A 26,361-nucleotide genomic window follows, 5' to 3' on the forward strand; every position below is an offset into this window, starting at 1 on the left:
GACACTAATTTGCTATTTGGAATAGGTAGTGTAATTGGCAAGCACCGCAGATTTAGTCCAGATAAATCGGTACAGTGGCTCACACAGAAAGAGGGATGTGTCACAACTAGCCTTAAATAGGTGGGTTAATGTTACTAAGCCGATAATTTCCTCTTTCAGATAATTTGTGTGGAGTGGCTTTTTGAATGTTAAATTAATTTACACTGACAATATGATCTTGAAACTTGCCAGTTTGAATTTCATCCTCCTTGTTGGTTCAAATCAGAATTTAAATAACTTTAGAGCCTTTCCTGCCTTTGTCCATTTTTGTTACATGCAATTGATTATGTTTTTAACAAATACAATAATACCTCAAATTTTTCCATGTCAGCGTTAACCTGATTATTAAGATTCATGTCTTCACAATTATTCCATGTCATATTTAAAAGCCCTCAAATAATTAAGGAAATTGACACGTATTCAAATGACTCATACCAGGCTACGTCCAAATTTGACAAAGCTCTTTCTGGCAAATACATGTTTAAACTAATGGGAATTCAAGATGAAGAAACTGGCAAAAAATTGGCTGAAGGAAAGGGAACAGCAAGTGCTTGTTAATGAAGTGATGTTAAGTGTGAGGAGTAGGAAGTGCTGAGTGATTCCCCACGAATCAGTGCTGGGGTTTTTTTGTTTCTATCTTGTATCAATAGTTTAAATTTATGAGCTGAAATCAAATTGGGAAAAATGGCACATTGAGGTGAGAGGGGTGATCAGCCAGTGAAGGACACTTAAGCCTGATGAGGCAGCTGAACAGATGGTTAAATGCTAAATGGCCAGTACAGTGGGAGATGCTCCCTATCAATGATGTAAGTGATGGTGGAAATCTCAAAACATTTACTTTTTAATAGTCTCCGATTGCCACCGGTCATTCTAGACCAGTTAATTGCCCTTCTGGTTGTCACAGCAAATGCGAGTACACTGATTTGCAGTTTCTGGATCATGACAGAGATTTCCCCTGAAAGTGACAGAATGATGCATCAGCTGGGGATGATAGAACTGTAGAACTTAACAGTGCATGAATTGGCCACTTGGCCCATCATGTGAGAGATGGCTCTTTGATGAAGGAATCCAAAACTAATACCTGCCCTACTCTTTCTGTAGAGCATGCATGCACAGTGGTCAAATTATCACACTCAATCTGTGGAAACATAAAGTAGTAGCACATTTACAAAGGAATAGGCTGGTTAGTTTGCAAGTAAGTGCAGTAGACCGATGTTCCTAAGACACAGGCTGTGAATTTGCATCATTATCAGCTTTTGTAAAATTGGCACTTATGTTTCTGTAATACAGGATGCAACAAAACAATTAGGCTGTGTTGCAAACTTTTTCCTTCTTCTCAAGCTCTCTGCCCCAAAGGCAGGTCTGATGCACAACACCTTGATGTCCATCCACCACAGGTGGAGTAAGGGGGCAGGTCCTGAATCCACCCCAGCCGAAATGGGGATGATGGCACCAATTTGATTCACACCAGCTGTCCAGCTAACTGAGCCAAACAGTCCACTAAGAAATCCACACTATGGCAACATATGCTTTTACATGCTTTTTGTAGCCTGGAGCTGTGGAGAGTGATGGTCGAGACTCCAATTTCTTTACATCGCATGCATGTGATAGCTAACCAGGAATCTCTCCGCCTGTTGCCGCCTGCCATTGGCATATGTTGGAATGACTTACAAGTTGATACTTGACTTATTGGCTGTGCTATGAACACACCTTTCTTGACCATCATGTCCTGGAATGGAGTTTCTGGCTCACAGACCTCTTGCTAAATCATGAATCAGAAAACTACAAGTCAAAGGGTTTGATGCTGAAGCTGGACGCACCCACCTTGGTGACTATGTCTAGATTTGGTCATTGAGATACAAGAAAATATTTCAATTTCTGACATTTAAATCATCCTGATAGCTCCTCTCTGTATTGCTTCCAGATAGCCATTTTTCTGATCACATATATTTAGTGACATAATAAACGTAATTGATTTCTTCAATTCAGTACTTCTAACAAAAGCTTAATTCTTCAGAATTTGTTTACACTTTTACCAGGACTTAAGATTTTTTTTTGAAAATATATTTACAATATTGCTACACATCGTATTTAGAGAAATTCTTTAAATTGTGCATTTGTTTTTCCACTGAGCAATGAAAAAAACAGAAAAAAATGAATATTAGCTTTGTGAGCTCTTTGTGACCCCTGCTGGATGGAATTAAATAGTATTTAATACACTATGCAATTTCAAAGCATTCTGTGTATGGAGAGAGGTTATATTTAGTTACTTGTAGTTCAACCTCACATTTGTCCTTACTGACTTCTGCACCTTGTGATGTGATTCCATACATATTTTTAACACAATAATAAATTGACTTGAATAAAAATTGTTAGCTTTATTAATATCTGTTTATTCATAGATCGCTCTCCCACTCTGCTCAAACTAGAAACCCCTTCCTTTGGCGCAATCTTGTTCCTATGTTAATGAATATTAGGGAAGTTAACTTTCAGAAGCAATCAACATAACCTGACCCTTTGTTCCTTGTTTAATTTTTTAATTAACCATTGCTGAAACAGCATAGTGCAAGAAAAATGACCTTGTCTAGCATGTTATAGGTAAGTATAGTCGAACATTTAATGTGCCTAAACAGTTTTCTAAAAGCCTGTATGTTTGTTTTAAAGGATATTTGCAAGCACTGCTTTGAAAGGAAAAATAATTGATTTGTACTTTTACATTTGTCTGTTTAATCATTGATTTGGGAAATAAATCTTTAATACAATGTACTCAAATATTTTTATCCAACATTCTTCAAGCTTTCAGCCTAAATGATGTTTGTATTCCACAGCTCAGAACACAACCAGTCTGCTGCCAGGCCCCTACTGGCTGGAACCAGCTGTGAGGAGATGGGTAGATTGACTCACCCTCTGATTTTCAGTCCTTCATGGAAAAGAACATAATTTAAATTGCCTGCAACTAAATAGTTTGGCTGAGATCAAAAGTTTGGTGTTGGGCATTTCCAACCTAGATTGTATAGCATGTTAGTTTACTAACTTGCTGTGCCATGGGGCTGTCTCAGCACACAATATATATTTCACTATGCCACTTAATTAGTTTGTGAAATGTTTCTTATCTTTGTATAAAAGGTATTAATGTGACACATATGTTTTTGAAAATTAAGCAAATGATTCAACTTCATTGAATATGTTTGGCATTGGAAGAAAAAGTTGGGTTCCTAACATCTAACTCAGGAATTGCAATCTCGTGTGACCCTGTGTTACTGGTTTGCTTCAGGTTTTTGTTTAAATTTGTGTAGCTGAACAGTTTTGTTTTCATATCTATTTTCAGGATGTAGGCCATGTTGCCACAGTCTCGCTTATTTCCAATCCTAGTTGCGTTCTCCATGAACAACTGCAGTTCTGTGCTAATCATGCACGCACGTGGTGTTTGTGCTTGCTGAAGCAGACTAGCAGCCCCTGGATCTGAAGGAGTTTTGGCACTTTGCCGTTACTGTTGACAGAACAGTCACATTACTGAATTTGCCTTAGAGCTGTCAGTGCACTTCTCATTCATCCTGAAAATGTGATCAGGTGATCATCAGCACTGTGCTGAGAGTTTGTTTACCAACATTTCTTCCAGGTCCATCCAATGAAGTGATTCTGTAGATCCTGCATAAGTATTTTGTATCAATTGGCAGCTTTTTCTTAAGTTGTGGAGAGAGGCTGGGTAACTTGATTCATTTTAAATGCTCAAAAGGCCTGGCAAGAAAAGGATATTTTTTCTGTGGCAGCTTCAGTATTTCTCAACCATGTTGGGCCTAATTTATGATCTGTTAAATAGCTGCTTTCAATAGTTGCAGACAATGGCTCAGGTCTCCCAGTTCTTCTGATCATCGGAGACTAGATGTAACATCCAAGATGTGCTTCAGGATCCTGCGAGTTCTGATGCGAGGACTCTGTGGGAATTGCCCGGGAAGTTTGAACTTTCAATGGGCCTGGTTGGAGACTTCGGTCAGTTCTGACTTAACTGGATAGTTACCTAGGGAATGTTAAATAGGGGAATCCTAGCCTAACTTTTGGGTGACTGTACAACTGACAGCCCTGGCTTCCCACCTGAATTCGGCACAGACTAATTACTAATTAAGAGTCTCTGCAAAATAGCAAAATAATTGGAAAATTTCTGATTATGGTGCAATTGTTTAAATTCAGCCCTCTCGAGTATAGACAATGTATTCATTATAACAGCAAAGATTTGCCTACATATAAGGAACGCTTAAGAAAAGCTTGATTGTTTGAAATGAACTTTATATATCATCTTGCTTCTCCCCCCCTCCCCCACCAAGTTCCAGTGTTTCTTTTTAACTTATGCAGGTGGACCAAGCTAGCTCGCTTTCTTCAATCTCGTCTATTTTGTTCCTTTATGAATCATGTAATGAGGTATGCTGAAATGGCATGGAAAAGGAATCTTCCCTTTGTAATTCTCATGTAAACAACTGCAAGAGAAATGGATGCCAGTTTTATCCGAGATTGGTATTTCTCAGCTAAGAGTCTATTATTAGAACATCATGTCTTGATGCGCTTTATTGATGAAGGATTTTGAAAATTTGTATACACTATGTTCTAAGGATGAGAGAAATTGCATATGAAACTCCATATGTTCTGTACTTGCTTTTTAAATTGATATCAGATAATGAATTTTAGCAGCTTTTATCTTTTGTCTGTCTTGAATCCTAACAAATCCTTTGCTGCTTTAGTTATGTTTCACACGACCATACATACAAATTAGGAACAGTAGGCCATTCATCCCCTGAGCCTGCTCCATCATTTGATAAGGTTATGGCTGATTGGATGGTGGACTCAACTCCACTTTGCTATCTACTCCCTATACCCTATGACTCCCTGTCACTCAAAAATCAATTTAATTCAGTCTTAAAAATATTCAGTGGCCTAGCCTCCACTGCTCTCTGGGGCTGAGAATTCCACAGACCAGTGAGAAACATTTCTCCTCCTCTCCATCTTAAATGGAGACCCCTTATTTTTAAGCTGTGTCCCTTAGTTCTAGTCTCTCCCACAAAGTGAAACATCCTCTCAGCATCCACCCTGTCAGTTCCCCTCAGGATCCTAATATGTTTCAATAAGATCACCTCTCATTCTTCTAAACTCCAATGGCCCAACCTGTCCAACCTTTCCTCACGAGATAACCCCTTCATCCCAGGAATCAGTTGAGTGAACCTTCTCTGAACTGCTAATGCTATTATATCCTTAAATGAGACCAAAACTGTACACAGTTCTCCAAATGTGGTCTCACCAAAGCCCCTGTACAATTGTGTCAAAACTTATCTACTGTTATATTCCATACCCCGTGCAATAAACATCAACATTCCTAATCACTTGCTGTATCTGCAATACTAACAGGACATGCAGAATCCTCGGTACCACAGAGTTTTGCATTTAAATAATATACCACTTTTCTATTCTTCCTACCAAAGTGGATGAGTCCAAATTTTCCCATGTTATTCTCCAACTGCCAATATTTTGCCTATTCACTTAACCTATCTAAATCCCTTTGTAGACTCTTAGTGTCATCACAATTTAATTTCCTACCTATCTTTGTGTCATCAGCAACCATAAATATGGTCCCTTCATCCAAGTTATTTATCTAGATTGCAAATAGTTGAGGCTCCAGCATTGATCCCTCTGGCACTGTACTGGTTACAACTTGCTACCCAAAAATGACCCATTTATCCCTACTGTCTGCTTCTTGTTAGCCAACCAATCCTCTGCCCATAATAATATGTTGCCCCCTACATCATGAGGTCTTATTTTGTGTAGTAACCTTTGATGTGGTACCTTATCAAATGCCTTTTGGAAATCTAAGTACACCACATCCACAAGTTCCCCTTTATCCACATTATTTATTCCTTCCTCAAAGAACTCAAATAAATTAGTCAAGTATGATTTCCCTTAGGCAAAACCATGTTGACTCTGTCTAATTGCATTAAGATTTTCTAAGTGCCCTGCTATAACCTTTGAAAGATAGATTCTAGCATTTTCCCTATGATGGATGTGTTTGACTGGCAGCATGTACTTCTTTGGGTAAGCTCTGCCATGCAGAAGGTTGTCTTTCTTCAATCTGCTGGATTTTGTAGCTTTGGACTGGAAGCAATCCTTTGACTGAAAAAACAGAACAAGGACAATTTTATCCTATGGATCTCTGAGCATACTTGTTAAGAACTTAATTTAGGTGGCCTACACTTCATCTAATGAGTCTAAACTGGATTTATATTCTGGCTCTAGAGGTGAGATGACACTACTATTGAGTCAGTTGACTCCTCTAAATTTGCTACCTGTAATATAGAGGCACATATCAAGCAAACTTTGGTCAGAATTGCTCAACAGTGATATTAATTTTGTCTTCTCAGAAACACCTGATAACATGAATTTTTAAATTTTAAAGAAAAGTTAAATTTAGTCATTGTGGATTTAATGGTAAATCATGCTTGATTTTTAAAAATATTTCTTCATGGGATGTGGGTGTCGCTGGCTAGGCCAGCATTTATTGCCCATCCTTAATTGCCTTGTTCAGAGGGCATTTAAAAGGCAACCACATTGCTGTGGGTCTGGAGTCACATGTAGGCCAGACCAGGTAAGGGCAGCAGATTTCCTTCCCTAAAAGACATTAGTGAACCAGATGGGTTTTTACGACAATTGGCAATGGTTTTGTGGTGGTCATCTGACTTTTAATTCCAGATTTTTATTAAATTCAAATTTCACCATCTGCTGTGGTGGGAATCAAATCCAGGGAAGACCCAAAGAATTACCCTGTCACTGGTGGTAATGACCAGTGACAATACCATTTTGCCACCACCTCCCCCATATTACTTGACTCTTTTGAAGAATTGACAGTCTCTATACCCAGTGCATTTCCATCATTTGTACTGTCTGGATTTTCAGAATCCATTCAGTAAAGTGCCTTATTGTCGCCTTGTTACAAAAACGTGGTATAAAACAGAATGAGTATTGTGACTAGAAAGTTAATTGAGGGACAGGAAACAGGATATTACGATTAATGTATTATGCATGGATTAGAGAAGTTTGAAGTGATGTATCTCAGGGGTTGCTATTCGACTCACTTTAGCTCAAGAAAGAGAGTGAGAATGGCCTTTTGAGAACAAAAGTTTATATGTTACAAGATGAGGAAAAATTCTCAAAAGACTTTTGCTCTCCATCCTTTTTTTGTTTCTTTCCATGCATCTGCTGTTTAGTCTCCACCCTCCTTCACGCTCGTGTGTACACACATTTTGCAACCTCTGTGTGTGTCTCTTTATCTCTCTCTCTCTCTCTCTCTCTCGCTCAGACCTGTGGCCAGTTTGTGAAATGTCATGCTAAATGCTCCTCATTAACCCCCTGTAGATGGTTGGGAAACTCCAGGTCCACCATTATTATCTAGAAAATATTTACTCTTACTTTTCACATCCTTTCATGTGCAGTAATCTTTTCAGGGATCTATGCAACATCTTCATGATGGAACCAGTCTCCAGAGTCTTGTTCCATAGGTCAATCACCCTCTGAGGACACAATACCAAACTTTTTTAATCACACAAAATTGGAAGGTTGGCAACCAGCGTCTTTTGAAATGAAAGAAAGAGCTTGGATTTATAAAATGACTTTCGCACCCTTAGGACATCCTAAATTGCTTCACAACCAGATAATTACTTATTGAAGTGCTATCTAGACTTGCTATCTAGACAAATATGTAGATAATTTATGCAGAGCGTGGTTGCATATACTTTGGTGGTGTTGACTAGGACACCAGTAGAAGCTCTCTTAAAATAGTACCATATGGATCTTTTATATCAATCTAAAGAGACAGATATCTATAGTTTAACAAAAACAAAAACAGAATTACCTGGAAAAACTCAGCAGGTCTGGCAGCATCGGCGGAGAAGAAAAGAGTTGACGTTTCGAGTCCTCATGACCCTTCGACAGAACTTGAGTTCGAGTCCAAGAAAGAGTTGAAATATAAGCTGGTTTAAGGAGAGCTCTCTTTCTCTCTCTCCACCCCCCACACACACACCTTAGGTCATGAAGGACTCGAAGGGTCATGAGGACTCGAAACGTCAACTCTTTCCTTCTCCGCTGATGCTGCCAGACCTGCTGAGTTTTTCCAGGTAATTCTGTTTTTGTTTTTGTTTTGGATTTCCAGCATCCACAGTTTTTTTGTTTTTATATCTATATTTTAACATTTGACATGGTATGCGTAGCAGAATGGGAACACAGGTGGCATATGAGGTAACGCATGCGAAAAACCAAGGAAAGGCATTATAAACTAAATTGAAATATACTGAAGAATGTGGAGCAACAGAATGAGCTGGGAAGGGTGCAAATATATAATTCCTTAATATTAAAAATGCAGGTAGATAGTGCCACAAAAAGGTCAATGTACTTTTCTATCAAAAGGAGGGTAGAAGAACAAAGGGCTGCTAAGTTTTTACATGGCAGTGCTTAGGTGACAGAGTACTGTGTGCAGTTTTAATTGTTGCATTAGGGAAAAAACATGAAAGCCATAGAGAATATACAGTGTAGATTATCCAGGGTGATAATAGGAATGGAAATCTATAGTTAAGAGCAGACTTGAGATAATGGAACAGTTTTTGTTGGTGCAAAGAATGTTAAGAGAGATATTTTAAATTATTAAACATTTTGATAATGTGCATAAGAAAAGACTGTTTCCTTTGGTTGAAAATCGATGAAAAGGGATCCGTTTCAGACCTTCATGGAGTGAGAATGATTAGGAGAAATCTCTATGTAATATTGTAGGAACATAGAGTGGTTTGCCACAGGGACTAGTTGAGGCATTGACCATTGCATCTCATTAAGCAGAAAAGCATTTGAAACAAAGAAAGGGATATAGGAGTATGTGGAGAGAGCAAGACAGTGGGATTAGTTTAAAATTGCTTTAACTATCAGTGCAAACTGGGTGAGCTAGTTGGTCGTCTTCTGTGTTGCCAACCTGCTACAATTCTAACTCAACCTTTTGGTGCAACGAAGTAAAATAGTTTCGACCAGCATGTCATTTCACAGCGAAAATTGCAGGATTGTTTCTTGCGTTCCAAGACCAAGGTGACCTACTGGAACCTAATTCATTGTTCTTCGTTTATAATCGGCACAATGATGCAAACAAAGCCTGAAAAGGATAGGGAGTATCACGTAAAGTGGATCATGGCTTGAATTGCCATGTTTTTTTCAATGGCAACGAAAATCTAGACTACCCATACAAACTGTACTATCATGGGATCTGGATAGGAATCGTGCTAATAACTTGCCTTGTTTTGAAGCATATACCTATCATCATTATTGTGGGAAAAATGCACTTTGTATTTTTAACCCCTCACCCTTTACAAATGGCTGCTGTAAGCGAAATAGCCTAAAGAAGGGGATATGAGGATAGTGCATGAAATGTAATGTTTACAAGCTTAATTTTTCTTTGTCTTATTCTTAATCATCTTTGAATGTTCAGTATTTATCAGCAATCAAGAACTATGAAATCAACTCTTATGTAAAACCAGTAATTAAACCTAAACTGCCTTGCGTTATGACCCAGCAGTTGGTAAAGCCGAGTTATTTAAAAATCACAGGGGGAAACTTTAAACAACTATCATAACCTATATTTTTATTTTTGTTTGAGATGCAGCTCTAAATTCAGGAATCAGACCACCAGTTCTCGAGATGTTTTATATCCAAGTACATGAGACATTTATTAAGTTAAATATATACATATGGTTACAAATTACTGCTATCATAACTTTTAACAAATTCCCAAACTAATCTCCATTAAGGCAACGGGCAAAGCATTTTCACCTTACAAATTCAACATGAGGTTCCTTTCATTTTGGTTCCTGTGGAGACAATTGTAGGCTTAGCTGCTTTGATCTTACATTGTTTCTGCCCTGCACACACACACACAACTGCTGTCGATTATACCTAGCAGCACACCTCATTGAATGTAAATTTTCATTGTATCACCAGCCCCTTTGAACTTCACCTCTTCTAACAATAAAACCCCTTTCATAGTACCAATTTTATTAGTAATATAAACATTGCTTGTTTGCTAGCTAGGAGCCAGAATTCACTCCCCTCCTTGAATATTCTATTAAACAAAATGCAAATGTACCTCTACTTCTCTACATCTCAAAACTAGTGTACATCAAAGCATTCAGACTAGCTGGCTTTAATACCATTAAGATGCATCCACAGATTAACCCTCTATTTAAAAAAAATAATTTCCAATAACATTATATGCACTAATAGCTTCATGACACTTGTAAATTAGCCAGAATAAGAACCATCTGAAATGAGGTAACACCATTGCAAATTCTTTATTTTTCTGTTGTAAAATTTAGTTTTACAATCTCTCATCCATTTCCTTTAATATAAACAAAATTTTGGTCTACATTGTTATATTTTTCACCTTTTAGGTCCAGTTGTTTATGTATTGGATCTTGCAGACCGCCTCATCTCCAAAGCATGCCCATTTGCAGCAGCTGGGATAATGGTTGGTTCTATCTACTGGACAGCTGTCACCTATGGCGCTGTGACTGTTATGCAGGTAACACAATGTAATTTGCATGTAACTGAGAGAACATCTTGGATAATATATTTTGTTTTTCTTGTTGGATATACTTTGGCAAATGTACTGCATGCAAAAGATAAGTTTGAAATCCAGCTACGAACAAGATGCAGGAGTAAGGCCATTCAGCCCCTTCAGCCTCATCCGCCATTTAATAAGGCCATGGCTCATCTAATAGCCTGAAATCTGCATCCTACCTACCGCCAATAACCAATCACCCTCCCCGCTTACCAAGAATCTATTCACCCCTACCTTAAAAATATTCAAAGATTCCGCTTCCACCACTTTTTCAGGAAGAGAGTTCCAAAGACTGTCAATACTGAATGAAAAATTTTGCCTTACCTGTTTTAAATGGGCGACCCCTTATTTTTAAACAGTGACCCCCTAGTTCTAGATTCTCCCACAAGAGGAAACATCCCCTTCACATCCACCCTGTCAAGACCCCTCAGGATCTTATATGTTTCAATCAAGTCGCCTCTTACTCTTCTAAACTCCAGAGGATACAAGCCTAGTCTGTCCAACCTTTCCTTATAAGATAACCCACCCATTCCAGGTATTAGCCTGGTAAACCTTCCCTGAACTGCTTCCAACTCATTTACATCCTTAAATAAGATGACCTGTACTGTACACAGTACTCCAGATGTGGTCCCATTAGTGCCCTGTACACTGACGCACAACCTTCCTACTTTTGTATTCAATTCCCGCGCAACAAATGATAACATTCTATTAGCTTTCCTAATTACTTGCTGTACTTGCATATTATCCTTTTGTGAATCATGCCCTAGGTCACCCAAATCCATCTGCACCTAAGAGCTCTGCTATCTCTCACCATTTAGATAATATGCTTCTCTTATATTCTTCCTTCCAAAATGGACAGTTTCACATTTTGCCACATTAAACTCCATCTGCCAGACCTATGCCCACTCTCAACCTATCTATATTTGTTTGTAGCCTCCTTAATCCCCTCTTCACAACTTACTTTCCTACCTTCCTTTGTGTCATCAGCAAATTTTGCAAGCATCCCTTCAATCCCTTCATCCAAGTTATTTATATAAATTGTAAACAGTTGAGGTCCCAGCACTGATCCCTGTGGCACACCACTCGTTACATCTTGCCAACCTGAAAAAGACCCATTTATGCCTACTCTCCGCTTCCTGTTAGCCAGCTAATCTTCTATCCATGCCAGTGTTACCACCTATACCATGAGCTTTTATTTTCCACAATACCCTTTGATGTGGCACCTTATCAAATGCCTTCTGGAAATCTTAAGTACAGTACATCCAACAGCTCCCCTTTATCCACAGCACATGTTAGTTCCTCAAAAAACTCCAATAAGTTGGTTAAACACAATTTCCCTTTCACAAAACCTTGTTGACTCTGCCTGATGATCTTGAACTTAACCAAGTGCCCTGCTATAACTTCTTTAATAATAGCTTCTAACATTTTCCCTATGACAGAAGTTAAGCTAACTGGCCTGTAGTTTCCCGCTTTCTGTCTCCCTTTTTGAATAATGGAGTTACATTTGCTTTTTCCATTCTACTGGGACCTTCCCTGAATCTAGGGAGTTTTGGAAAATTAAAACCAATGTGCCAACTATCTCACTAAACATTTCTTTTAAGACTCTAGGATGAAGTCCATCAGGACTGGACTCTTGACAGCCTGCAGCTCCAACAATTTACTCAGTACCACTTCTCTGGTAACTGTAATTTTCCAGACTTCCCTCCCCACTTCCATTTCCTGCTTTATAGCTGCTTCTGGGAGGTTACTTGTATCCTCTATAGTGAAACCTGATGCAAAATACCTCTTCAATTCATCTGCCATGTCCTTGTCTTCCATTATCAATTCTCTAGATTCACTTCCTATAGGACCAATGCTCACTTTGTTAATTTTTCTTTTTTAAATATTTATAAAAACTCTTACTATCTGTTTTTATATTTCTGGCTAGCTTTCACTCATACTCTAATTTTTCCCTCTTTATTAGTCTTTTCGTCATTCTTTGCTGTTCCTTATATTTTGTCCAATCTTCTGGCCTTCCACCTATCTTTGTACAATTATATGATGTTTGATACTATCTTTAGCCTTTCTAGTTAACTACAGATGATGTATCAATCCCTTGGACTTTTTCTTACTTGTTGGATTGTATGTATTCTGTGCATTCTGAAGTATACCCTCAAATATTAGCCACTGCATCTCTGTTGAACTATCCCTTAACCTAATTTGCCAGTTCACTTTCACCAGCTCAGCTTTCATGCCCTCATAATTGCCCTTATTTAAGTTTAAAAACTTAGTCTCAGATCCATTCCTCACTCCCTCAAACTGAATGTAAAATTCAATCATATTATGGTCGATGCTACCCAGGGGCACATTCACTATGAGATCATTAATTACTCCGACCTCATTGTACAATACCAGGTCTAGTATAAAAGCAAAACACTGAGGATGCTGGAAATTCAAAACAAAAACAAAAGTACCTGGAAAAACTCAGCAGGTCTGGCAGCATCTGCAGAGAGGAACACAGTTAACGTTTCGAGTCCGAATGACCCTTCAACAGAACTAGTATAGTAGGTATATACTACAACCAGGTCTAGTATAGCCTGCCCTCTGGTTGGCTCCAGAACATGTTGTTCGAAGAAAGTATCGCGAAAACATTCAATGCACTCCTGAACTAGGCTACCTTTGCCCATCTGACTTTTCCGGTCTATATGTAAAATAAAATCTCCCATGATTATTGCCATGCCTTTCTGACAAGCTCCAATTATTTCTTCCTTTATGCTTAACCCTATCATGTGGTTACTGTTAGGGGGCCTGTACACACATCCCACAAGTAGCTTCTTGCTTTTACCATTTCTCATCCTGGCTTTCTGAACTTAGGTCATCCCTCTCTATTGTGCTAATACCATTATTAACTAACAGAGCCAACCCTCCACCTTTTCCTCGCTTCCTGACTTTCCTAAACATACTGTACCTTCAATATTTAAGCCCCAATCCATGTCCTCCTGCAGCCTTGTCTCCGTAATGGCTATCAAATTGTAATTATTTATTTCAATGTACGCTCTGAGTTCACCTGTTTTGTTTTGAATGCTATGTGCATTCGGATACAGAGCTTTGATTTATCCATTTATTCTTTTTATAACCTCTAGTTTGATCTGTTAACTTACTGTTACATTTGTACTCTATCTCTTCCTGTCACGGTCTGCTTTCATTTCCCGTAATAATACCTTTTTCTTGTCTTGTCTCTGCTCTTTGATTTACCACATCTTCCCAAATTTGATCCCTTGCCCCCACTATTTAGTTTGAAACCTTCTCTACTTCCCTAGTTACGTGGCTCACAAGACCCACCAGCCCCAGCATGGTTCAGGTGTAGACCGTCCCAATGGAATAGATCCCACTTTCCCCAGTACTCGTGTCAGTGCCCCACAAACAAACCCATTTCTCCCACACCAGTCTTTGAGCCACACATTCATCTCCCTAATCTGATTGGTCCTGTGCCAATTTGCACATGGCTCAGGTAACAATCCAGAGATTGGGTTTTAAGGTTCTGCTTCTTAACTTGGTGCCTAGGCCCTCATACTGACTATGTAGAACCTCCCCCTTTGTCCTGCTTATGTCGTTGGTACCGACATGGACCACGATGACCAGGTCCTCCCTCTCCCACTGCAAGTTTCTATCTAGCCCCGAGCATATGTCCTGCACCCTGGACCGGGCAGGCAACACAGATATCTGGACTTGCGCTCTTTGCTGCAGAGAAAGGTGTCAATCCCTCTGACTATACTGTCTCCTACCACCATTGCATTCCTTAGCTCCCTCTACTGTACCACAATGCCATGGCCAATTAGCTCATCCACTCTGCAGCCCCCACTCTCACCCAAACAAGCTGACAAAACCTCAAACCTGTTGGATAATTGCAGAGGCTTATGCTTCTGCCCTCTGAGTCCCCTTACCTGCCTCATTTGCAGTCACACACACTCCTGAACTTGACCACTTACCAAATCAGAAGGCCCTGCCCTAAGAGGTGTGACTGCCTCCTAGTACAAAGAATCCAGATAACTTTCCCCCTCCCTGATGCATCGTAGTGTCTGTAGTTCAGCCTCCAACTCATAAAGTCTGAGCTGAAGCTGCTGAAACTTCAAACACTTACTACAGACATGCTGCAGCTGTGACACATCACCTGTCCTGACATCTTAGTGTGTTCTAACTAATTATTTAATTATTTTATTCTATTATTATATATTCTACTTTGGTTTTTGTGTATTTTATTAACTTTACCACCAGTTGCTAGACTTATTTGAACCTTAGGAATAGAATAAACCCAATTCACTTACCAGATACTCACCAGATAACTAACTTCTTCGCCTGTAGTAAACAACTTCACCTGTTCCTGAAGGCTGAGAAAGTTAGAAAGCAAAAGAGCACCTCTTTCCCTTCCTTCCCTAACTCCCTTAATTACCCAGCACTCCATTCTAAGTCGCTCTTCTTGCAGTACATCTTACATACAGCACCCCTTTTCCCACATGCACTGAATTCCCACTTGAACGAAATTCCTAAATATACTCTACTCAGTCTCTGTCTCACTCAGGCTGAAGTTTCCACTCGCTGATCATGCGTTTCTTACTGATAACTCTTAGGATGCAATTATTATCTGTCAACACAAAAACACCTAACGCAAAAGTTGGCAGGAGTAGACCATCAAGCCTGCTCTGCTATTCAGTACAATCATGGCTGATCATAGGCTTCAAATCTATTTTCTCGCCTACTCCCCATATCCCTTGATCCCTGAGAGAGACCATCTATCCCAGCCTTAAATATTGTCAATGATAGAGCATCCACAACTCTCTGGGGCAAAGAATTCTGAGATTTACAACCCTTTGAATGAAGAAATTTCCTTAATTTCAGTCCTAAACGATCGATCCCATATCCTGAGAGTGTGCTCTTGTGTTCTAGATTCCCCAACCAGCGGAAACAACCTTTTTATGTCTACCCCATCAAGCCCCTTCAGAATCTTATATATTTCAATGAGGTCACCTCTCATTCTTCTAAACTCCGGAGATAATGGGGCTAATTTACTCAAGATCTCATCATAGGACAATCCTCTCTTCCCAGCCACTAATCTAGTGAACCTTTGCTGCGCTGCCTCCAGTGCAAGTATAGCCTTCCTGAGATAGAGAGACCAAAATTGCACATGGTACTCCAAATGTGGTCTGATAAAAACCCCATACAATTGTGCAAAGACTTCTTTATTCCTGTACTCCAGCCCCCTTGCAATAAATTTCATCATCTGTTTGCCTTCCTAATTGCTGTACCTGCATGCGAACTTTGAGTTCCTTGTACGAACACACACAAGTCTCTTTGAACATCAACATTTACACGTTTGCTGCCTTTTTTAAAAAAAATCTGCTTTTCTATTCTTACAACTGAAGTAAATAACCTCACAGGCTCCCACCTTATTTTCCATCTTCACCTTGTTGTTTTCCAAATTTGTTTACAGTGTTAACGTTCTTGTGTCACAAAACAAAAGAATAGTATTCCTGGTGACCTAAACAGCATGTGAATGGTAGATTGTAACTTATTTCTCTCAAGTTCTGTACGGCTATCTACACTTTATTAAGAGCCTCTGTTACCTTACGTGTAATCCATTTTCACATACCATTGTTTTAATCCTAGATTTTTTTACTTCCAAATGAATACATACATTTGTACACTGTAGAATTAAAACACTAAAATCACTTTATTTGGTTTAGTGAACTTAGAGAATTCTGTAACATTGAAATTAATAACTGCTATATTAGACCAGTGTTGATTTTGACTATCTTCCAACTGTTCAATCCCAGCATTTGTAATTATTGGCCAAATTACTGTTATGGATAAAGTCGATTTTTTGCATTTTTAGGTTGTAGGACATAAAGAAGGCCTAGATGTCATGGAGAGAGCTGACCCACTGTTCCTTTTGATTGGACTTCCAACCATTCCAGTTATGCTTATTTTGGGCAAGATGATTCGTTGGGAGGACTATGTACTAAGACTGTGGCGAAAATACTCCAATAAATTGCAGATTTTAAACAGTATATTTCCAGGTAATCCATATACATCTGACAATGTATTTCAGGTAACAAGATTAAGTTCTTCAGACAACTAAAGAAGAATAAGTTACTTGTTCCTTTTGTTTAAAAATAAATATATTCTTGCTTCTCAAAGCTTACGAAGGATTATTTTTGATGTGGGTTGCAAGTATTTGTCTATTTGTTGTGAATATAAATATTAAACCTGCAGTGTGTTTTCTCTCATTACTTTATTTGTATGGATGAGAACATCAGGATGTAAGCTATAAAATTAATGCAACTTTGATCAGAATACAAAGTACCCAGGTTGTTTTCCTATACTTTCTATTTATAAATATGTTTTTATATGTATATGTAAAAATTATCTGCCACATAAGTAATGTAAATTTTCATTTTCAAAAAGTGTTCAATTTTAGGGGTGCAAATAAAAAATTATCAATAATTGTGACCATGAAATTACCAGATTGTTGTAAAAGCCCATCTGATTCACTAGTGTCCTTTAGGGAGGAAAATCTGCCATCCTTACCCAGCCTGGCTTATGTGTGACTCCAGATCCACAACAATGTCGTAGACTCTTAACTGTCTCCTGAAAATCTAGCAAGACACACAGTTGTATCCATAAGACCATAAGACAGAGGAGCAGAAATTAGGCCATTCGGCCCATCCAGTCTGCTCCGCTATTCAATCATGGCTGATAAGTTTCTCAACCCCATTCTCCCGCCTTCTCCCTGTAATCTTTGATCCCCTTACCAATCAAGAACCAATCTATCTCAGTTTTAAATACACTCAATGACCTGGCCTCCACAGGCTTCTGTGGCAATGAATTCCATAGATTCACCACTATCTGGCTAAAGAAGTTACTCCTCATCTCTGTTCTAAAAGGTCTTCCCTTTACTCTGACGCTGTGCCCTCAGGTCCTAGTCTCTCCTACTAATGGAAACATCTTCCCCACGTCCACTCTATCCAGGCCTTTCAATTCTGTAAGTTTCAATCAGATCCCCCCCCCATCCTTCTAAACTCCATTGAGTATAGACCCAGAGTCCTCAAACGTTCCTCATATGTTAAGCCTTTCGTTCCTGGCATCGTTCTCATGAACCTCCTCTGGATCTTCTCCAAGGCCAGCACATCCTTCCTGAGATACGGGGCCCAAAATTGCTCTCAATATTCTCAATATGGTCTGACCAGAGCCTTATAAAGACTCAGCAGCACATCCCTGCTTTTATATTCTAGTCCTCTCGAAATAAATGCCAACATTGCATTTGCCTTCCTAACTACCGACTCAACCTGCAAGTTAACCTTAAGAGAGTCCTGGACTAGGACTCCCAAGTCCCTTTGCACTCCAGATTTCTGAATTCTCTCCTCATTTAGAAAATAGCCAATGCCTCTATTCTTTCTACCAAAGTGCATGACCTCACACTCCTCCACATTGTATTCCATCTGCCACTTCTTTGCCCATTCTCCTAACCTGTCCAAATCCTTCAGCAGCCTCCCCGCCTCCTCAATACTACCTGTTCTTCCACCTATCTTTGTATCATCTGCAAACTTAGTCAGGATGCCCTCAGTTCCTTCATCTAGATCATTAATGTATAAAGTGAAAAGTTGTCCCAACACTGACCCTTGCGGAACTCCACTAGTCACCGGTCCTGAGAAAGGGGTCCCCTTATCCCCACTCTTTGCCTCCTGCTAGAGAGCCAATCTTCTATCCATGCTAGTACCTTGCCTCTAACACCATAGGCTCTTATCTTACTGAGCAGCCTCCTGTGCTGCACCTTGTCAAAGGCCTTCTGGAAGTCCAAGTAGATAACATCCATTGGCTCTCCTTTGTCTAACCTGCTTGTTACCTCCTCAAAAAATTCTAACAGATCTGTCAGGCATGACCTCCCCTTGATTAAACCATGCTGACTTTGCCCTATTTTACCATGCACTTACAAGTATTCTGAAATCTCATCCTTAATAATGGACTCTAAAATCTTACCAACGACTGAGATCAGGCTAATTGGCCTGTTATTTCCCGTCTTTTGCCTCACTCCCTTCTTAAACGGGGGGGTTACATTAGTGATTTTCCACTATCAGTCCACTATATTTAAAGAAAAAAAACTGGATGGATCATTGGACGATGACCAAGTCATCAGAGAGGACAAAGAAAGATATACCCAACCCAATTAACCCTGTAAAGTTGTCCTCAATAACACCTGGAGAGAGCTGTCCCACAGGCTAGTCAAGCAACTGTCTGATAAAGTTATACTCGCAAAGTCATGCCTTTCAACCAGCATCCCAGCCTGTCCCCTCACCATCCCTGTGTCAGCCTAATCCCGCCGACAGGATAGAATCACTACCGTTCCAGTGACAGGACAGAACCACTAGAGGTGGTGGCATTTTGGTATACAGTAGAGAGGGCTTAGCCCTGAGAGTTATCAATATTAACTCCTGATCCCATGAAGTCTTGTGGCATCAGGTTAAGCAAAATCATTGACAAAATCAGTACTACTCCATGTTGAACACTGCTTGAAAGAAGCACTGAGGGTATCAAAGACACAGTGTGTACTCGGTGGGGAACTTCTATGCCTATCACAGAGTGGCTTGGTAGCACCACTTCTGACCAAGTTGCTGTGTCCTGAAGGACTGCCAAACTGGGTCTGTGACAAGTGATGAGAGAACCAACACGAGGGAAAAACCTATTTGACCTCATCCTCAGCGATCTATTTTTCACACATGCATCTATTCATGACAGTATTGATAGAAATGACCACTGCACAATCCTTGTGTCTTGACTCGAAGACACCATCCCATTGTGTCGTGTGGCACTATCCCCAGTCAAATGGGATAGATTTAGAAGAGATTTACCAGCTTAAAACTGGGCATCCATGAGGTGTTATGGGTTATCAGCAGCTGCAGAACTGTATCCCAGCACAATCTATAAAGCCATGACCTGGCACTGTCCTGTCACCATCAAGCTGAGGAATCGACTCTGATTTAATGAGGAGTTTAAAAGAGCATGTCAAGTATAACACACTAGGCATACCTAAAAATGAGTTTCCAACCTGACAATGCTACACCAGACAGGATTGCATGCAGGTTAATAAGATGAAACAGCATGCTCTCGACAGAGTTAAGTGATCTTGCAACCAACAGATCAGATCAATGCTCTGCAGATCTGCCTTATCCAGTCATGAATGGTGGTGAACAGTGTAACTGGAAGAGGAGCCTCCATGAACATCCCCATCGTCAATGATGGTTGAATCCAACACCTGAGTGCCAAACACAAGGCTGAAGTGTTTGCAATGATCTTCAAGAAGTGTTGAATGGATGATCCATCCCTGCCTCCTCCTGGGGTTCCCATCATCACAGAAGTCAGCCTTTTGATCAATATGATTCATTCTACATGGCAATCAAGAAACAGCTGAGCTCATTGAATACATCAAAGGCTATGGTCCCTGAACCGGCTGTAGCGCTGAAGACTTGTGCCCAGAACTGGCTTTGCCAGTGTGGTCAATAACCATCCCTTCAGCCTACATAATCATCAGCCAAGTGATGGAAAGTGTCATTGACAGTGCTATAAAGCAACACTTGTTCACCATTGCTTGTTTTGGGATTTGCCAGCCCACTTGGCTCCAGATCTCTTTACAGCCTTGATCCAAACATAGACAAAATAACTGAACGCCAGAGGTGAAGTGAGAGGAACTTTACCACTTATTAGCGAAGCCTGAATGTCTTGCTGCATGTGGGCACAGACCACTTCATTACATGAGGGGTTGCGAATGGAAATACAATCATCAGCAAACTTCCCACTTCTGATTTTTTGATGTAAGGAGGATCATTGATGAAGCAGCTGAGGATGGTTGGGCCCAGGATACTTCCTACATGAACTCCTGTGGTGATGTCCCGGGCTAACATGATAGGCTTCCAACAACCACAGCTATCTTCCTTTATATGAGGTAGGACTCCAGGCAGTGGAAAGGTTTTTCCTCAATTCCCATTGAGCTCAATTTTACTAGGGTTCCTTGGCATCAAGGCAGTATTTTTTTCTGGGTGCGGCATCACACTCCATTGGCTGAAGTAGCATAAAAAAGCTAGTTGTGGTTGTTGGAGGCCAACCTAGTGTCCTAGGTCCAACCTAAGATGTTTTATCAATGACTTTTCTTCTATCATAAGATCAGATGTGGGGATATTTGCTGATGACTACAGTGTTCACTTCCATGCATAACTTTTCAAATAATGAAGTGGTCCCCCGTGCCTGCATGCCGGAAGACCTGGACAACATTCAAGCTTAGGTGCCAAGTGACATATACATTGCCTGGTATTTTTATGGCCCGAATGTTGACCTCCAACAAGAAAGAGTCCAACCACCTCCCCTTGATATTCAACAGAATTACCATCTCCAAATTCCCCACCGTCAATATTCTAGATCACCTTTGAAGCATAACTGGAGCAGCAGGATATTACCTATCCATAAGTCCCTCGGGAAGGTGGTAGTGAGCTGCCTTTTTGAACCGTTGATGTCCTTTATAATGTAGGTACACCCACAGTACTGTTAGGGAGGAAGTCCAGGATTTTGACCCAGCGACAATAAGGCAACGACGATATATTGCCAAGTCTGTGTGCCCCTTGAAGAACGACTTGCACGTGGTGGTGTTCCCAAGAACCTCTTGCACTTGTTCTTCTAGGTCGTGGAAGTCATATGATAGGAAGATTCTGTTGAATAAGCCTTAGTGAGTTGCTGCAGTGCATCTTGTGGATGGTACGCACTGCAGTCAGGCTGCTTTATCTCTGTAGTGTCGAGTTTCTTGAGCATTGATGGAGCTGTTCCCATTCAGGCAAATTGAGAGTATTCACTCTTCAGCTGTGCCCTGCAGATGGTGGAAAGGCTTTTGGGAGTCTGGAAGTGAGTCACTTGCTGCAGGGTACCAAACGTCTGACCTGCTCTTGTACCACAATATCTATGTGTCCTGCCTTGACTAACTAATACCTGGTTTGAATTTGAAACAAAAACTTGGCAGTTAACAATTAATTGCTCTTTGCATTCTCCATGGCAACACTTCTACCAATCAGACTCCACTTGCCAACGAGTTAGCACTCTTCTCATGCAGTATAAATTGTTCCCTTTACTGTTGGTTTATCTTGTGTACCTGTCCTGATGAGTGCAAGATGAAAAGCTTGGATAACATGCACCTCTTCAGCAATACTCAAGATGTGTACTACCAATTTATCATTATTTTAGTACTATGTGCACTATTTTATAAATCGCAAGATTTTATTGCCTTTTAATAGTTTTTTTCTACCTGCACTCGCACATTCCAAGAATTATGTATTTGAACAACAGGTTGTTCTTTTTCTCCATATTTTTCACTTTGAATGTATTTCTCTAATGTATTTGAAAGCATTCCTCTTTGCTCCCATTCATGTTTAGACTTGATCTCTATCCTACACCTCTGACGTTTGGGTCTTTATTTGGAATTTTTTTTCGAGAGAGAGATGACCCTCTCTGTCTGCCAAAGTACTTGAACTGCTTGGCTGCAGGTGTTTTTACTTTTGGATTCCCCTAGCCAAGAGGCAATCCTCAGTCCTGAGTCAGAAAGTTGTGTGTTCCAGAACTTGAGCATATAATCTAGTTTGACACTGTAGTGGGCCAGTACTACAATGTCAGAGATGTTAACTTTTGGATGAGACTAAAACTGAAGCTCTGGCTCTGTTCAGGGGAATAGAAAAGATGTAACAGAACTTGTTCAAGAAAAGCAGGGAGTTCTCCTGGCCAGCCTTCATCCTTGAAGTACCGGCCTCATCTCATTGCTATTGTGGGGCCTTAAGGTTGAAAACTGCCAACTGCACTTGTCAACATTTCAAATAGTGATTCATTGGTATGTGAAGTACTTTGAGATATCTGCAGAAAAGAAAGAACTTGCATCCATATAGAGCCTTTCTTAACCTCAGGATGTCCTGAAGTGCTTTTCAACAATGAAATCCTTTTGAACTGTAATCACTGTTGTAATGTATGGAAATGCAACAGCCAATTTGTACACAGCAAGATCCCTAAATAGCATTAAGATAAATGACCAGGTGATCTGTTTTAGTGTTATTGATTGAGGGATAAATATTGGCCAAGACACTGAGAACTTCCTTCCTCTGCTTTGAATAGTACCATGGGATCTTGGACACCCACCTGAGAAAGCAGACGGATCCTCGGGTTAATGACCCATCTGAAAGACGAACCTCCGGTTCAGTACTGAGTAAGTGCTGTACTATTGAAGTGCCACCTGGATTATGTGCCCAAGTCCCTGGAGTGAGGTTTGAATCCATGACTACCTGAGTCAGGTGAGAGTGCTACCAATGAGCCAGTGACACCATAAACAGCATCAATTACAACTTACATTGACATACCATCTTCAAAAACAACCCAACATGCTTCAAATAGGTGCCTGGGAAAAATGAGCCCCAAGCCAAAGAGAGAAGGATTTAGAAGGGATGAGCAAAAGCTTGGTCAAAGATTTGCTGTTCAGAAAGTGTTACTAGTGGTGGAGTGAAGGGAATCGGTGATGTGCAAGAGGCCAGAGAAAAAAATAAGGAAGAGTGCAGCAGGGAAATAGGTGGTTGTCAGACTGCTGAAGCTAAGGCTTTACATAAATGTCATACCTTTTTTTATTGCCAGTGTAGATTGCTAACACTTCCTCTCCTAGCACATTGTGAAGTGAGCAGCTATGCTAAGTGGCCCTGTAAATCTGACAGTTTCCAGCAAAACATTAGAAATATATTTTGCAATGTCCATGGCACTGAAGACATGAATAAAGTGGAATCCTCATTTGTCTTCCTATGCGATTATTAGAGGCAGCTTGGCTCAATTAGTAACACTCTCATTCAGATCAGAATTTTCTCAGTTGAATCTCCACTACAGACTTGAGCACATATCTCTGGTAAGATTTCAGTGCAATAATAAGAGAATGCAGCATTGTGGGAAGTACAGTCTGCCTGCTCATGTAGATATAAAAGATCCCAGACACTAATAGAAGAAAAGCTATCAGGAAAATAAAGTACTCATGTGCCATGCCAACATCGTTCCCTCAACAAACATCATGAAAGAAAACGACTATCTGGTTATTGATTCATTTACTGTTTGTGGCATAATACCGTAGGGGAAAAAAATAGGCGGACACTTTTTTCTTACGCAACAATAGTGAGTATGCTTGAAAAATAATCCATTGTTCTGTAAAGCATTTCTAAGCATTATATAAATACAATTCTTTTGTTTTCTTTTAGTGTACCAAGAAAGTATTTTGTGTGGTTCAGATTCTTTTGTACTGTATGTATCCAGTAGCGTGAGATGTGCAATATTAGGTTAAAAGGAAGTATCATAATGTGGGGAAACTGAGGCCTCTAAGTGCACCAGGGACTGAGGAAGTTAATGAAATATGATGTCTGCTACATTATTAATGCAATAACCAATTCAGAAAAAAAGCTGCTACAGCCCTCTTAACCATTAAATCAGGAAGAAAAATAACATGATTAGAATGATTCATGTGACAAATTTATGATGTGCACATACTCTTAAGTTTGCTTAAAAACCCATTTGACTCTGAGATACACATACCAGGAGCCTATTTTTTAGGTCATTTAAGCCTTTGTTCAAATTTTGGCACGAAACCTGCTATTTATTGCTACTGAACATATTTTAGTTTGATATTTTATTGTGAAAATAAACAGGTTAGAAACATGAACAATATATTTCTTTGCGAAGGCCCCTTTTCTTTTATCCTGCAAATGGTTAAGTTTGTTCCACAATAGCAAATTACTAGTGTCATTGACAGTTTCTCTTGCCTTATTAATGTAAAATTAAAGGCACCCTATATTGCTAATAGATATTTTTCATTAAATGTGGAATTAATTCTGATTTGTGGGATACTGACCTGGGAAGATCTGTTTTCCTTCTAGCTACTTCTAATTATAGGGCAAAAGTCTAAGTAGGTGTGGACCGAAGCTGAGGGACGAAAAAACATGGACAAACTCCCAGCAACCTGCTGCTGGTAACTTCTGTTGAGGCTCCTAGGTGGCAATGCCACAAGTAAAATATGATCATGCTGTACAGCAGGCATAATATGGGCACTTTGAAGATGACTCTCATGTTGCTTCAGACTGTTGCCCTTTTTTGCAAGAGGGAAGGTGATGCACTATAACAGCAAAATATAAATCAAATTTTAGCCTTTTATTTAAAAACCAATTTAAATGTGGCATAATAGAAAACTGCACAAGAAAGACTTTGTCACATAAATTATGCAATTGACTTCATTTACACAGCTAGTCAAGAATTCAACAAATTATTCTGTAATATCCTTTGCCAAACATAATTCTGGAATTAGTATTTAGGAATAACCTAAAATGGCTTCCTTCAGTAAAACATTTTGCTAATTGCTGTTTGTTGGCTTTTAGTCCCACTTCATATCATGAAGCACACATTTGGCTATTCTCAGTTGCTAAAAATTTGGAAGAAAATTTTGCATTATCACTGAAAAGTCTAGCTGACTACTTAACTGAATAATATTTCCTCCCAGGCAATACTATTCTCACAGCAAGTGAATATTTTCTTTCCCCTCCTGCCAAACAAAAAGTGTTTACTTTGTTTTGTGAATATTCTTTGATGGTCTTTTTCCTTTTGCTTTTATCCTTATAGGAATAGGCTGCCCTGTTCCTCGTGTTCCAGCTGAGGCCAGCCCGCTAGCAGATCATGTGTCAGCTACTCGCATTCTTTGTGGGGCTTTGGTTTTTCCTACTATTGCCACTATAGTTGGTAAATTAATGTTCAGCAGTGTCAACTCAAACCTGCAAAGGACTATTTTGGTGAGAAACTTTCTTAAATATTACTAGTTTAAACCTGGTATTGAAGCATATTCTCACTTAACTTTTGCAGACAAAACTTTAGACCATGTATGTCTATTTAGCATTGACTATTCAGTCTTCTTTCACACATTCTTATGAATGGAGTAACTTCAGTTGTTAATATGTACAGCAATTGTATTTTCCCCAAATATGCAGATATAAATATTTGGCCCTGTGGATAGTCGCCTTACCTCTGAGTCAAAAAGGTTCAAGCCCCACTCCAAAGGCAAGACCACAAAATCTAGGTGGACAGTACAGTGCTATTCTGAAGGGCGCTGCATTGTTGGAGTTACTGTCCTTTAGATGAGGTGTTAAACAGAAGCCCTGGCTACCTTCTCAGGATGTAAAGGATAATACGGCTTTACTCAAAGATGAACAAGAGAGTTTTCCTCCATTTTCTGGCCAATATTTATTGCTAAACTGCTGTTTTTAAAATAAAACGGATTGGTCACTATCACATTGCTGTTGTGGAACCTTGCTATGAGAAAAAAAAACAAAAACAGAATTACCTGGAAAAACTCAGCAGGTCTGGCAGCATCGGCGGAAAAGAAAAGAGTTGACGTTTCGAGTCCTCATGACCTTTCGACAGAACTTGAGTTCGAGTCCAAGAAAGAGTTGAAATATAAGCTGGTTTAAGGTGTGTGTGTGGGGAGCGGAGAGAGAGAGAGAGAGACGAGTGGGGGTGTGGTTGTAGGGACAAACAAGTAGTGATAGAAGCAGATCATCAAAAGATGTCAACAACAATAGTACAAAAGAACACAGGTGTTAAAGTTAAAGTTGGTGATATTATCTAAA

General features: G+C 39.7%; 1 protein-coding gene across 2 annotated transcripts in view; it reads left to right on the forward strand.

The window, feature by feature from the left end:
* The window catches only part of march5 (membrane-associated ring finger (C3HC4) 5), a 104,990-nt gene that overhangs the window by 73,745 nt on the left and 4,884 nt on the right, over positions 1-26,361 (forward strand). Inside the window, exons 3-6 of one of the 2 annotated variants that reach the window (XM_041209996.1) lie at positions 10,497-10,627; positions 16,536-16,751; positions 22,838-22,928; positions 25,361-25,527. In XM_041209996.1, coding sequence (XP_041065930.1) covers positions 10,497-10,627; positions 16,536-16,751; positions 22,838-22,928; positions 25,361-25,527 — 605 coding nt within the window. The remainder of the gene's footprint in view (positions 1-10,496; positions 10,628-16,535; positions 16,752-22,837; positions 22,929-25,360; positions 25,528-26,361) is intronic. The other variant, XM_041209998.1, reaches the window with a different exon arrangement.

This window comes from Carcharodon carcharias, chromosome 17 (assembly GCF_017639515.1).
Source record: "Carcharodon carcharias isolate sCarCar2 chromosome 17, sCarCar2.pri, whole genome shotgun sequence".
Taxonomy (NCBI): domain Eukaryota; kingdom Metazoa; phylum Chordata; class Chondrichthyes; order Lamniformes; family Lamnidae; genus Carcharodon; species Carcharodon carcharias.